The 14,912-nt window shown below is 50.4% G+C and overlaps 1 protein-coding gene across 3 annotated transcripts in view; it reads left to right on the top strand.

The window, feature by feature from the left end:
• LOC107401520 (uncharacterized) overlaps positions 1–14,912 on the top strand; it is an 18,406-nt gene continuing 3,494 nt past the window's right edge. The window contains exons 1-4 of one of the 3 annotated variants that reach the window (XM_076560951.1): positions 1–527; positions 4,743–4,880; positions 9,367–9,631; positions 10,033–10,349. In XM_076560951.1, the coding sequence (XP_076417066.1) occupies positions 4,860–4,880; positions 9,367–9,631; positions 10,033–10,292 (546 nt within the window). In that variant the 5' untranslated portion in view covers positions 1–527; positions 4,743–4,859 and the 3' untranslated portion in view covers positions 10,293–10,349. Of the gene's footprint in view, positions 528–4,742; positions 4,881–9,366; positions 9,632–10,032; positions 14,511–14,912 lie in introns of all 3 variants that reach the window. The other 2 variants (XM_076560950.1, XM_076560952.1) reach the window with 2 other exon arrangements.

Below are 14,912 nucleotides of genomic sequence, written 5' to 3' on the forward strand. Positions count from 1 at the left end.
AAAAGTTTTAATAAATAAAAAAGAAGTCACTCAGTGTATGGTAAGTCTTCAGCCATGTTTTGTACATGGTGTGTGCTGAATGGTTATATTATTATAATTTTATTATGGGACTATTTGTCTTTAATGACAGGTGGCACATACATACATATTTATCAGTGTGTCCATGTCTTAGCATGTATAAACAGAGAAGTGTCTAACTTTCCTAACTGTTCATGCTCGGGAGTCAGTTCACTGCAGTTTGTTGTTACTGGGCTGCCTGTTCAGAGAGTTGGAAGAGAGCGCACTGGTTGAGGTTGGAAGTGGCTTATTTAGTCCGGCTAATTATTAAGCTGTGAGACTCACCACTGGGATTCTACTCGTAATAGCAAAGCAACCATAGCTATGCCTCACATACTTCCTCAGTCAACGAAAGGGCCAAGCGTGCACCAGAGAGGCGCCATCGTCACAGAACGACGACGGGAAGGAACTTCAGCCTTCACCCAGACCTTGCTTCCCTGTGACCGAGGAAGCGGGAGCCTGAAGACTAGGTACCAGCAAGGAGAATGGGGGGCCGCAGGCGGGGCGTTCCACAAATCCGCCTCTGCCTCCTTTCTTAGGCCCTGTCCAGTCTCATTATCTGCAGGGAATGTCCTCCTCTGCAAAAGTCCCACATCTTCCTGATCATGCCGGCCCGTGTGTGTGACCGGTGGATTTGTGTGTTCCGTCTCTCTCATAGGATGGCCCCCCTCAAATGCCACATGTGTGCCCAGTGCCCACAGAGGCTCCAGAAGGGCATTGGGTCCCCCGGAACTGGATGGTCTGAGCTGCCATTTGGGTGCTGGGAATCGAACCTGGGGCAGCTGAGAGATGAGCAGTGCGCTTGGCTGCCGAGCCCTCTCTCCAGCCCTGATGGTTTCTTTGCCTGTGTTAGAATCTCGTGTGACTTGTGACTAGATTTGCCCATGCAGTGGTGGGAAGTACAGATGGAATATATGTGACTTGAAAGATGGGTCCTCACACAGCTGCCCATGGCAAGACTGTGTGTGTGTGTGTGTGCGTGCACATGCATGTGTGTGTGGTGGTGGTGGGTCCAGGAGCAGAAGGCATTCCTGCACACGTGTGTACTCAGTGCCCTGGAGGGGCCATGCAAGGACATCAAATATGTCTAATTTGTCCATTTGGAAGTGGACAAAGGACACCGTCAGGAGCCGTCAGAAGCCTGTAATTATTTCAGTGGTTGAAGCTTCCTGGAGGAAAGCTCAGTGTGGCCCCTTTAGAGGGGAGAGCCTCCACCAGCAGACCTGTTTCTGCCATGCGCACACGGAGGTCTCCTTAGGAAGTGCTGACCGTAAGACAGCTACATGCCCACCGTGTTCTCATCTGGAGATGGCAGAAAAGAGCAGGCCTTGCCCTGCAGATCTAAAAGGGACACAAATTCCTTAAAGTCTTGCATGGAGTTGCTCCGCCTTTGGTTTTGAATTATAGAGACAGATATTTTTGTTAGAGCCGAGCAGACTGTGTGCCTGTGTCTCTCACAGAGCGAGCAACTGCATTTCACAAGAGGCTTTTTTTTTTTTTTTTTTCAAAACCTGATCTTTCCTGAGGCATTTAAAAAATGTGCGCTGTAACTTCGCAACATCAGTTTTTCCTGGTTCCCCAAGGCACCGTCATGAGTTGGTGAGAGGAAAAATACTGTCTGCAAGCCAAAGTGAAGGCCAAGGGACATGACCAGAGCCGCACGGGGACTCAGATTATCTGCTGGGGCAGTTTCCCAATCAGTTGGAAGGTTAGCCCTTCAACCAGCAGGATACATGAGTTCCTTTTGGAAGTCTCAGGCTGTTTCTCACGGTCAACTCCAGGGTTGGGCTATAGCTCGGTGCAGAGGGCTGAGCATGGAGGCTCTCGGTTCAATCCTCGGTACCGATAAACTCTAAAGTCAGCCAGGCTAGGGTTACAACTCAGATGATGCGGTGCTTGTCTAGCATGCAGGCAGCCCTGGACCCCATCCTCCGAGTCACATGAAAAGGGAGTAGTGCCTGAGGCCTGTCATCCCAGCACTGGGGGGGGGGGGGTGGTACATGGGAGGATCCGGAGCTAGAGGTCATCTTTCTTGGGCTATCGAGTGAATTCGATGTCAATCTGGGATCTATGAGACTCTGTCAATCAATCAATTAATGGTCGACTTTAAAGAGGACATCACCTAGTTTTCATTCACTACTCTGAGTCTCTAAGCATTCAGACATGGTAGCATAAACTTGTCACCCAAGGACTCACTTAGGAGGTAGAGGGATGAGGGTACCAAATTCAAGGTCAATTTGGGATTCACAGTAAGTTACAGGTCAGCCTGTGCTACATGATCAGATTCTGTCTCAACAATCAGTCAACACTAAATGAAGCATCTGTGAATGTGCATAGAAATTTTTCTTCACAATAAATCTAGAGACAGCCATTATCAAGCAAAAGAAGCTTACCTGGAAGTTGCTTCAAGCTTTTGAAGTGACTTTCATGAGGTAGGTCTGTGTCCTCAGGACAACCATGTTTTCCTGCCCAACAGAGTCCTCAGGAGAAAAGTGTCAAGAGTAGCAACACTGACCCCTGACCCAATTGATATCTTCACAGTTCTTATCAAACATGACTTTCCAAATCTCATTTGCAGTCCTGTTGTTTGTTTTTTTCAAGACAGGGTTTCTCTGTGTAGCCCTGGCTGTCCTGGAACTCACTCTGTAGACCAGGCTGGCTTTGAACTCACAGAGATCCGCCTGCCTCTGCCTCCTGAGTGCTGAGATTAAAGGTGTGCACCACCACCGCCCGGCTTCCTTGGCAATCTTGATCTGGATGTTCATTGCAGAAAAGCATGGAGGGATGCCAGACGCGACTGGAGCCTCCTCCACTCACCTGCAGGACCGTGTACACCTTTGACGTTCCGCTTCATGGAAACTCACAGGTTCTAAGTCAATGAAAGGATCTTAGACAATGGCTGGAGTCTCAGGCTCTCCCACTGGCATCTGGGCACTAACCTTTGCATGTTGGAACAGTTGAACAACCTTGGATCCTTCATCTTTTCCTGTCTCCCTCTGTTTGGTGTGTGTGTGTGTGTGTGTGTGTGTGTGTGTGTGTGTGTGTGTACATACCTGTGCAGGTCAGAACAACTTTCAGGGGTCAATTCTTCCCTCTCCCTTGTATGTTCTGGGGATTGAACTTAAGTCATCAGGATTGGCCTCAAATGCCTTTCTCTCAGCCTGTATGTAGATGAACAGTCTTATTAAATAAGAAACACAAAGCCAAATGCAGAGTTAAAAGCCCAAGAGGTCAGAGCAGTAGCTGAGAGCTGAGACTAAAAACCGCCTTCTTACCCTTCCTGCCGCTGCTGTCCTTCCCCTCAGAAAGAGACCTACTTCCTGTGTGTCTGTATTTTTATTGACTTTCTGTTCTGCCTTCTCATTGGTTGTAAACCCAACCACATGACCTCCTTGTCACTGCCTGTCTATACAGACCTCCAGGTCTTCTATGGTTGGTACTGAGATTAAAGGCGTGTGTCTCCATGCTGGCTGTATCCTTGAACACACAGAGATCTGCCTGTCATGTGGTCGGGATTAAAGGCATGTGCACCACCGCCCGCTTCTGCTATGGCTTGCTATTAGCTCTGGCCCCCAGGCAACTTTATTTATTAACATACAAATAAAATCACATTTCAGTATAAATAAAAAATATCACCATACTTGTGTCTTGTATGGGCTGCATTAGCACATGTAGCCATGTACAAGTCTCTCTAGCCACATCCTACAATGGATTCACCTCCAAGACACTGAACATTTAAATCTGACAATTCATTGTGAGGTAGATAATACAGTAATGAAATAAGAACATGACTCCCAAGAAAACACTGACAATAAGAAAATCCCTAGAATTCTTGGCACCGTGGTGATTTATGGTTACCCACTGTGATGTGTGGGGTTACAGGAGCTCCTGGTGGAGGAGCTCAGTGGTCGAGCGATTCCTACAGCGGGTCAGGCACGGGATTCTACGATCCACGCTGTAAACGGAGGGTCCTCTCTTGTAGCTGCTTCCCAAATGACCACACAGAGGCTTATATTGTTTACAAATGCTCACCCATTAGCTCAGGCTTATTACTAACTAGCTCTTACATTGAAATTAACCCATTTCTATTCATCTATATGTTGCCACGTGGTCCGTGGCTTTACCGGTCCTCTGGCATCTTGCTTCTTGGGCAGCTCATCATGGCATCTCTCTCTCCCCTATCCTTCTTCTTCCCCTCCTTAGTTTGGTTTTTCCACCACACCTTATCCTGCCTGGCTATTGGCCAAACAGCTTCTTTATTAACCAATGGAGTAATACATAGTCACAGCATACAGAAGGATCATCCCACAGCGCCCTACCACTATGCTAACAACAAGGGTAGGAAAAAAAAAGAACTAGGGGGTAAGTTGTTGAGACAGGCTGGTCTCAAATCTCATAGAGATCTGCCTGCCTCTGCCTCATGAGTGCTGAGATTAAAGGCTTTAAAAATTTTTTTTTTAATTTTGTTTGTTTGTTTTTCGAGATGGTTTCTCTGTGTAGTTTTGGTGCCTATCCTGGATCTCACTCTGTAGACCAGGCTGGCCTCGAACTCACAGAGATCCTCCTAGCTCTGCCTCCCGAGTGCTGGGATTGAAGGTGTGTGCCACTACTGTCAGGCGAGATTAAAGGCTTTTATTTTTTCTTCACTTTAGTTTTAATGAGTTGTGGGGTCCCTCTCTCTACAGTCCGGGGTTGTATCAAACTGGATCCTCCTGCCTCAGCATCCCAAGTACTGGAATGGCAGGTGTGTGCCACCATGCCAGGCTCACCTCATCTTTTGATGTGTTCACCTTCAGCCTAAAATGAAGACATCTGCTTTCCAGGTATTTTGATCTTAAATGTAAGTTCACAGAAGGGAATATATCCATGAAATCAAAAATGAGTTTTTCTCATGTTCTTGGTAAGTAGTAATTGTGATTTGTAGAGGCCCAAGTTCCATTTTGTTATCTTTACTCCACCTCAACTCACGAGAAAAGAGAGAAAAATAAACTACAGCAATGTTGTGGAATATTACTTTACCTATATAAAGGTGTGTTGCATTTGTTTAGGTTGGATTTGTTTAATGACATAAAGAAGTGTTACATTTGTTCATGCTGCATTTGTTTAACAATGTAAAGATGTGTTGCTTTGCCTGCCTAAAGCACCTAGAGCCCCGCAGACGCCATGGACGAAGAGGACAGACAGAGGAAGCTGGAAGCCGGCAGGGCTAAGCTTGCTCAGTATCGACAGAGAAAAGCCCGATCTGATGGGCAGAATCCTAAGAAGCAAAAGAAGAAAAAAATTTCAAGCTTAAGTATTAACCAACAGAATGATGAGACATCCATAAATAGTTCTCAATGCGTAGAATCAGCCGGGAATCCTGATTCTACCAGAATGAGAGCTCTTCCCAGTGGACAAATAGAAAATCATGATCAGGTCTTTGCTGAAGTGAGTGCTTCCAGATTTTCAGCCCAGTTCTGAGTGGAACGTGTAATGAGAATGGCCACCAGCACGCTGTGCAGTTTGTGACTTTTATCCCTTCCTGCAAACTTCAGAAGTATGGTAGTAACTAGACCTAAAATACTTAGTAACCTCTGAGTGGGTTTCGTGAGCTTCATTCAGCAGATATTTATTGACACTCACGAGGCAAAGATGAGGACGGCAGATATAAAGAACGTCAGTGTGTTCCTGTCACACCTGTGCAGCAACAGTGCACCTGCTTCGGGGGGGCGGGGCGGTGGTGCCAAAGCCAGCCATGTGTGTGTTACTGGAGGGGTAATATAAAAGTATGAGTAGGAGTCAGCTAGAGATAAAAAAAAAAAAAAAAGCAAGGGACACAACCTCTGTGCAGAAAGAAATACATTTGCAAAATTCAAAAGAGGTGTGCTGTGTGATCTGGAAACAGGAGATTCTATTTCATGTGGATCCCAAAGTGATGGGATAGGGTGGTGGTAATTTTGTGGGTGTGGAAATTGTACCCAGCCCAATTCCCATAGAAAGTGCCCAGTGAATCCTAACTCCCCCAGCCACCCTCCCCCTTGTTTTACGGTGCAACTTTCTGAAATGGGGGTGGTGGTGGTGGTGGTTAAAATGGATTAAAATGGCTGGTAGGTGGCTCACTAACCAATACCACAAATAGAGAAATGAGGTGCTCAGGAGAGTTTTGGGAGGATGGGTATTACTTGAATTTTATGCTACAGCATGTTTATGTAGAAATAAGATTAGAGTAGATAGAGATTGTACTAGTGAGAGTTTCTATTGCTGCGACAAAATACCATGACCAAAAAGCCAGTTGGGGAGGAAAGCGTTTATTTCTTTGGCTTATACTTCCACATTGCTGTTCATCAGTGAAGGAAGTCAGGACAGGAACTCACACAGGGCAGGAGCTGATGCAGAGGCCATGGAGGGATGCTACTTACTGACTTGCTCCCCCTGGCTAGCTCAGCCTGCTTTCTTATAGAACCCAGAACCCGCAGCCCAGGGACGGCACCACCTGCTATGGGCTGGGCCCTCCCCCACTGATCACTAAATGAGAAAATGCTTTACAGCTGGATCTCACAAAGGCATTTCCTCAAATGAGGCTCCTTCCTCTGATGACACTAGCTTGTGTCAAGTTGACACACAACCAGTCAGTCCAGGGATTTAAGCTTTGCTCACTACCCAGGTGGGCAATGGAGACATGTTATATTCCTCATAAAATGCAGTCACCTTGTCTCTTGGAAGTATGGGAATATGGTTTCAAAGAAGAGTGAGGAGCTGAGGTTGATAGCACATATCAGAAACTTCAGCACGCCGGAGACTGAAGTGGGATTTCCTAGCTTTATCTCTGATATTGAAATAAATACCCCAATAAAAGCAACTTAGGGGGAGAAAGTTTGACTTACGATTCCAGCTTCTTGTCTGCCATTGCAGGGAAGTCAAACTCAAGGTAGCTAATCCTGTTGCACCTAACAACCCAGAGAGAGTAAATGCATGCATACCTAGTGTTCGGCTCCCTCTCTCTACTCTTAGACAGTCCAGGACCCAAGCCCAGGGGAATAGTGCTATATAGAGTGGGCTCCGACTTTCCATATCACTTACCCCAATTAAGAAAAATTCTCACAGGCATGTCCACAGGCACGCCCTCATGTGGGTGAGTCTCACTGAGGTGATTCTAGGTTGTGTCTAGTTGACAGTTGAAGCTAAACATCACAGGGGAGGGAGGGCTGGGGAGGCAGGGGCATGCCTGGGCTGTGTAGTGAGACTCTGTAGAGGGGGAGGGGGAGAGAGCAGAGGGAGACACACTGAAAATGCAACTATGTACTGTGTAAGGAGCATTTGTGCTTCACATGTAGGCAGTTTTACTTACATGCCTCAGTTGTATTCTGTAAAGCTGTTGCGGTGATGAGTTAGTATACACTGAACTATTCTTCTAAGGAAATCAGGGCTAGAGTCCTGTGGGCCACCGGTCCTGGTTTGTTAAAGAGCTGGTACAAGACTGACAAGTAGTGAGTACTTACTTAGTGGTAAAGGCATTTTCTGCATGAGCATGGTGACCTGAGTTCAATTCCCAGAACCCACATAAAGGTGAAAGGAAATGGGTCCCCAAATCGTCCTTTGAACCTCACATTTGCCATGGTGTACAATGCACATACAACATAATAAATAAATTAAAACAGTAGTTGTTAAAAAAAAAAAAATTTTATTTTATGTGAATGAGTGTTTTGCCTGCATGTATGCCTGTGTACCATGTGTGGATTGCCTGCTGAGGCCAGAAGAGGGTTCCACTCCCCTGGCCTTGGAGTTAACAGATTGTCCTGAGCTGCCATGGGCCCTGGGAATCAAACCCAGATCCCCTGGAAGAGCAGCCAGTGTTCTTAACCATCTGTGATTCCTGTTCCAGGGATCTGACACTCTCTTCTTGTCTCTGTGGGCACTGCACGCACACAGTGTACATACACACCACGAAGGCAAAACACCCATATACACGTACTCATAAAACAGTAAGATAATAATAAAAAAGTTAAGGATGGGTGTGGCGGTCCATACTTTTAATCCCAGCACTCAGAAGGCAGAGGTCAGCCTGGTCTATACAGTGAGTCCTAGGCCAGCCATAGTGAGACCCTGTTTCAAAACAAAGAAAGTGGGGGTGCTGGAGAGATGGCTCAGTGGTTAGGAGTACTTATGCTGTCACATCGGATATGTACAGACCTTGCCTACAAGTCTTGAAGAGCGGGTAGCTTTCAGTGGCCAGGCAGTGTCACACTTCAAAGACACCAAGACCAGCTTTCCTTGAGAACGATCCCAATTGGAAATGTCATGGGAGGCAGGCACAGGCACAGGTGGGTCTCAAAACAAACAAGGACACCAGACAAGCTGCAGGATGAGTCCATACCACCCCCGGGGCTCCCACACTGTCTCTGATAGAGAACACAGGATCCCAGGGCATCAAGCTACAAGCCTAATTGTGACGTAGCTTAGTGGGGTGGGGGTTGTGGGGGGTGGGGGGCGGGGAGCGGGGAAGGCTCCCAGCTTCCTCTTGGAGAGCTTGCTCACATGAAGGTCTCACAGGTTAGTATGAGGTTAGTATGGTTGATTTAATGACTCATGCATAGTTTTTCAGGTGTGGATCAGATGTGGCCAGAAGGATTTTTTTCTTTTTTCTTTTTTGGTTTTTTGAGACAGGGTTTCTCTGTGTAGCTTTGTGCCTTTCCTGGATCTCGCTCTGTAGACCAGGCTGGGCTCGAACTCCCAGAGATCTGCCTGCCTCTGCCTCCCGAGTCCTGGGATTAAAGGCATGCACCATCACTGCACGGTCTTTTTCTTTTTTAATTCAATTGGGCCTATTAATTTTCCTTATCATTGCAGGGCTGCCCTATTCTGAAGTGATCTTCGGGCCAGTTTTAAGTGTGTGGTTTTTCTGGTCTTTGAGCTAATTTTAAAGACAACAACAACAACAATAATAATAGCGTTTGAGGATTTTCTAAGTTGGATTGCCTGCACTTAAGGGTCAAAGCTGTTTTAGGGCAGAAATGATCCCTCTCGTTGCAGGACTTTCACATGTGCGCGCGTGCACACTAAGATCTACACGCAGTGTGTGAGACCGACCACCCCACAACACGATCAACATCCTAAGAAGTTTGCTTTCCCCACTGGGGAGATTTCACCACACTGCTTTATGCAGAACGCCTGTAGGCTGGCTAAAATTTGTTGTTACCCTTGCCATTATCAATACTCTCCGAATTGGCACCGCGTTCGGGGATGTTGATTTAACTAATTTCCAGCAGGGCTAAAGATAACCTCTCCCTCTAAGCCTCTATTTTTTTTTTTTTTTTTTGCAACGTCATCAAGCGAGGCGAGGTTAACCCACCACGACGGAAACAGATCAAAGTCAGTGCAGAGTCCAGGCTGCACCCGTGCAGCGCACAGGGGCGGAGGGGCTTGCAGCACGGCCGGGTCCGGGGCTCAGCCCACGGAAGCCCGCAGGACTGGGGACCCACGGAAGCCCGCAGGACTGGGGACCCACGGAAGCCCGCAGGACTGGGGACCCACGGAAGCCCGCAGGACACGGGCTCTGCCTCGCATCTGGAGTCCTCCAGCGTGAAACCCACGAGAAGTAAGTACCACAGCGGGCTGCGGGGTCCGCTCAGGGGAGCCCTGCTCCCCCCCGGAAGCCCACGGAGCCTCCCAGGAGCCCGTGATGGATGGATCGATGGACAGACAGACCGACGGACAGCAAAGCCCAGGCTCCGAGGTCAAGGACTCCGTGGCCGCCCCGCCCCCTCCTTTCCACCTCCCTCCACTCCCCACCCCAGCTACCTGAGGCTTCCCCACTTCCCGGTACAGGCTCGGTGCACGGTCTCTCCTCCCCGTCCTTTCTGTCCCCTCTCCCTCCCTTCTCTTCCCTCCCCCTCCCCGCCTGCATCTTTCCCTGGCTTCTTCCACTCCCCTCCCCCCTCGTCCCCTCCCCCTCTCCCTCCCCTCTCCTCCTCTCCCCCATCTCCCTCTCTTCTGCAGGGCTCCTGGCTACGCCTGGGTTTCCGCTCACACAAACTAGTGCAGAATGTGGTTCCTCGAGTCTCTCTCGGTCAGGAATTCCTAAGAGCAAGTTTGGGCTCGCAGCTAGCTCCCCTTTGCGTCCCCGGCCTGCAGACCGCCCACGGCCTCACTCCCGTGTCCGCGGATGTTTGTGCTTTGGAGACGTGGCCAGGGTGGCCCCACGTTTTGGAGGGAGGGGCCGACCGAGGGAGAGGCAGAGGAGAGCAGGCAGCGAGTGAGGCGGGGAAGCTGCCCCCACAGCCGAATCTGGGGTTGGTGTAGCTCTGCCCGGGAAGGTGGGTGCGACCATCAGGTGGCCTCAGTCCAGATGAGACCACCCAGGGAAGAAAGTGGGGGGCGTTTCTGCTCTAAAAATGGATGGCGGCTTTTTGGTCTTCCGGGGATCCACCTCCCCAGCTCCGGTGCATGGAGCCTGGGCATGATGAAGGTGTGTGCCCAGCTCCTGGTTTCCCTTGGGCCGGCTAGCTGGGTCTCGGCCTGCACGTAGTAAAATCTAGCTGATGTGCCCGGCACCTTGCAAAGAGCCTCTCCGACTTCATTGGCACCGATCTTATAACGATTTATGTGTCTCCTTTAGTCCCACCTTAGACTGAAGTGTGGGTAGGCTAAAGGGTCTTGGCCATGACCACTCTTCCTGGGTCTCTGGGTCTCAAACAATGACTCCAACATTCCTGATTTGACCAAGAGTTCGGGAGGCTTTGGACAGCCTGCTTGGGCCTCGGACAGGCTGAGCCACACCTGGTTGAGAGCACAAGCCAAGCAGATGGGTGGTGGTGGTAGTTTCACAATGGGTGCACTCAGCTCAGCTGCCTCCTCAAGCCTGGGGTGTTACTGCAGCCAGGTCTGTGATGGGGCTGCATAACTCAGGTCCCCCCGCAGTTCCTGAGGGAATTTCCCTGGGCCCTCAACCAGGAGACCTCCCTGTGCAAAGTTACTGCACCATTCAACAAGATTTCAAAGTCGCCCCGGCTCCTGTATTCCGCAAAGACAATTATGCAGTGGTGAGGGCCTGACCCAGCTACAGCTCTGAAGGCTGACTGAGTGTGACACACTCAGTCATTGCTGATGGACTGACTGTATGAGGACGTCTTGGGACAAACAGGTTTCTCGGCCCTGGGGGATACTTCTCAAGGTGTTTGCTTTGGAGATGAAGGAGATGGATGCCTTGGGGTGCAGGGAGATAAGATGATCTGCTCTTTTCTGTTTCACCCTGTCAACGTGGTTGGAGAGTTCCCCCAAGGAGGTTCTTCTGCTTCCGTGGTCCTGGGTGTTCAGTCTCCGGGACACACCCTCAAGCCCCCTTCCACGCCCACCCGAGAAGGAACTGATCTGACGCGTCCAGTCTGCTAAGGGAGTGAGTGAGAAGGGATGACTTCACATCTGGTGTCCACCCACGTCCCAACCGAGTGCGGAGGGGACTGTTCAGGAAGTGACACGGGAGAGAACCACCTCAGCGTGCTGTCTGGTGGCTTACGTAGTTATTTTTGGAGATCGTCTCTCTGCGTAGTCTTGCTGAGCCTGGAACTTTCTACGTAATGCAGGCTGGCCTCAAACTCGCTGTGATCCTCCTGCCTCTGACTCCTGAGTGTTAGAACTACAGGTATGAGCCACCAGGCCAAGCTGTCCCAGGAACGCTGGGAAGTTCTCGTGGCCAATAACTCCTGTCTGTTATTTTAGGTTAAGAATGGAAGCCAGCAGGGAGGGGCATTGCTATACCTTGATACCCGAGCCCTGGTAAGGAGAAAAGGAAGCAGGAGACCCATCTGTGCCTTCTGACCCCGTGAAACTGGAGTTACAGGCAGTTGTAAGCCCCATGTGGGCGCTGGGAACTGAACCCGCGTTCTCTGCAAGTGGTCTTGACTGCCGATCCATCTCTCCGTGCCCCTCCTCCTGCCCCCACTTGCTTGATAACTGGATTACTCACCCCTGAAGTTAGAATGGCTTCTCATGAGGCCGGACCCCAGCCCCGCTGCATGGAGGCTAGCTTCTAGCACTTGAATTTGAGGAACAGTGCCATATAGCAGGGCTCAAGCCCTGGAGGGTGGCCAGAGACCCCCTTCCGCTGGCCAACCCCGGGGGAGAGCAGATGATCAAATGAAGTTTAGTGCATGTCTGTCAGGGGTCCCATTGCTGTGAAGAGACACCATGGCCACAGCAACTCTTATAGAGGAAAACATTTCGTGGAGGTGGTGGCTTTCACTTCAGAGGTTCAGTCCGTCATCATCATGGTGGGGGGCGGCGGCAGCGTGCAGGCAGACATGGTGCTGGAGAAGGAGCTGAGAGTCCTACATCTTGCAGGCGGCAGGAAACCGACTGAGACAACTGGGCAGTATCCTGAGTGTGGGAAACCTCAAAGCCCGCCCCCACAGAAGACACAGCTTCCTTCAACAAAAAACGTACCTACAGACATACCAAACGAACAAGGCCACACCTCCTGACAGGGCCACTCCCTTTCAGACCACCACAGTGTAGCATGTGGAGTCATTCCTTCTTCAGCTGCTGAGACTTAGGGCCACTCTCTGGGCTGGTGGCTACCCTGTGGACCCCACCGATTCCTTAGGTCTACCGGTCACTGTGGGGTCACCCTGTGCCCCGCACCTTGCCTGGTGGGTGTGCGTCTCTCTGGATGCTGTTCTCCTTCCCAGGGTGCCCAGAGGCTGAAAGGCTCTGCAAAAACCGCGGGCCACGTAGTTATGTGCCCTAGGAACTTGAGACCATGTCGAGACAATGCCTTCAGCCCTGTCTGGATGTGGGACAGGGGTGGGATTGGGGCTACAGGCTCACAGTGGCGGAGTGCTAGGGGAGCCCCTTTGGGTTTTCGGCACCTCCTCCATCATCCCAGGGAGCACGAGCCACTTACTTCCGTATGCTCAGGCTGCCACTGGCCCCGGCGGAAGATGATGAACGAGGAATAATAAAATCAAGACGGAGTTCTACGCCAATCTTGACAGCTCCCGGAGACCGTAGAGCCCCGGAGATGAAAGGGACGTGAAAGACGGTGGCATCTGAGCTCGTCATTTTGCGGCCGTGAAAACGGAGGCCGTCACTCGGCTGCCTGGGTGCCGAGGCATACGCTTCTCCGTGGTCATAGTCCACTACACCCACTGTCATCTTCCTACCTCTGAAAACAGCTAAGGAGGAAAGCCGGTCCTCCAGGCCGCTTCCTCACCCTCTCTGCATATTGTTTCCAGCTGTTCAAAATGGCCCTCTTCAAAGTCAGTGGCTCCACCGGCCCTTGAGGGGCACAATTCTCAGTAGTGCTATCCAGAGGGAGCAGCAGCGGATGCTTAGAAGCAAAATTACCAGTCTCCTCCCTGGCAACCTGGGGGCTCCTGTCACTCAAGCGCCTGGGTATGTGCCCTCAGTAAATACTACCCTGCACAGGCAATTGCTAACTGCGGTGGTGAACTATGTCCTCGCCCTCGGGGGCTGGCAAGCGCCCGCAGATGCTGTTTTCTAATCCGGCTGGCCTGGCATAGAATGGTGCCTTTGCCTGTGGAAGCCTTCTGAGGGTGGATACTGTGTGTTCAGATCCTGCAAAGCCTTCCAGAGCTCGGTGAGGGAGTGGCTATGAAGACCCCACCACAGACCAGCTCTGGTGACGCAGACCTGTAACTCCCAGCCGCTTGGGAGGCTGAGGCAAAGGACTGCAAGTTCAAGGCCTGTGTGGGCTACAGAGGGAGTTCAAGGCCAGCCTGGGAAACTTCGTGAGACCCTCTCTCAAAGTAACAAGGAGAGGCAGCTAGGGAGCTAGGGCTGTGGCTCAGTGATAGAGACCTTGCCCGACGTGTGTGCGGTCCCCAGCGAACTCCACAGGACTGGGAAATGGCAGTAAAACTCCTGGCGGATGCTTGGGGCTGTGTTGTGTCTCAGGTACTTTTGGATCTGTTGCCATGATACAGCACCATGAGCAGATGGAGGAAAGACTTCGGCCCACAGGTCCAGAGGGATCGGAATCCACTGTGGTGGGGAGGCATGCAGAAAGAGTAGGCGGCTAAGAGCAGACCGGAAGTGGGCGAAGCTATCGACCCCCAAAGCTCCTCCAGTGGTACTTCCTCCAATAAGGCCGCCCCACGGCCCCGAATAGCACACCCAACTGAGCACCAAGTGTTCAAATTCCTGAGCCTCTGGGGGACATTTCTCAATCAAACAGTCAAGCTTTCAGGTAGTCCAGGAGCCGAGGCACACCCAATCCCAGCACTTGGATGGCTGAGGCGGGAAGCTCCTGAGTTGAGGCCAGCCAGGGCCGCATCATGAGATCTCTTCTCGAGAGGCTACAAAGCAGCAAAGGAAAGACCAACAAACACCCAACTTTCGGTCAGAAGTGGTGACCTTGGCGCGGCATAAGCATGACATGAAAATCAGCCTGCCTCCTCAAGCCCAAGAGCAGACAGATGGCTTTGACATAACCAGGACCCCTGCCTGAGGTCTACATTGTGAGTTCCAGGCCAGCCGTGGCTACCTAGTGACTCCTGTCTCAAAAACAGAAAAAACAATAAATAAATACACGTCATGTTGATGTAGGATTGATTGGTTATTTTAAGTAAGTCAGAACATCTTTGATTTTTGTTTTATTCTCTGTGTAAGTATTGACAGTTAATCTCTTGGGGGTTCTCAAAGGTTTTAAGTGTGAGGTACTGAGATCGGAATGTTTGAAAACTGCCGATCAAGACTGTTACCTGATTTCAATACCTTGGGCGCTGCTATAATTTGGCTCTTGAACGTCTCTGAGGCCTTGGTTCAATGCCAGCCTGGGGTCTCGTGGGAGGAAGTTGGGGTTGAGAGTGTGCCCTCGAAGGGGACGCCGGTATACCAGCCCCTTTCTGTTCCCTTCTCTT

Source organism: Peromyscus maniculatus, chromosome 23 (genome assembly GCF_049852395.1).
Source record: "Peromyscus maniculatus bairdii isolate BWxNUB_F1_BW_parent chromosome 23, HU_Pman_BW_mat_3.1, whole genome shotgun sequence".
Lineage (NCBI taxonomy): Eukaryota > Metazoa > Chordata > Mammalia > Rodentia > Cricetidae > Peromyscus > Peromyscus maniculatus.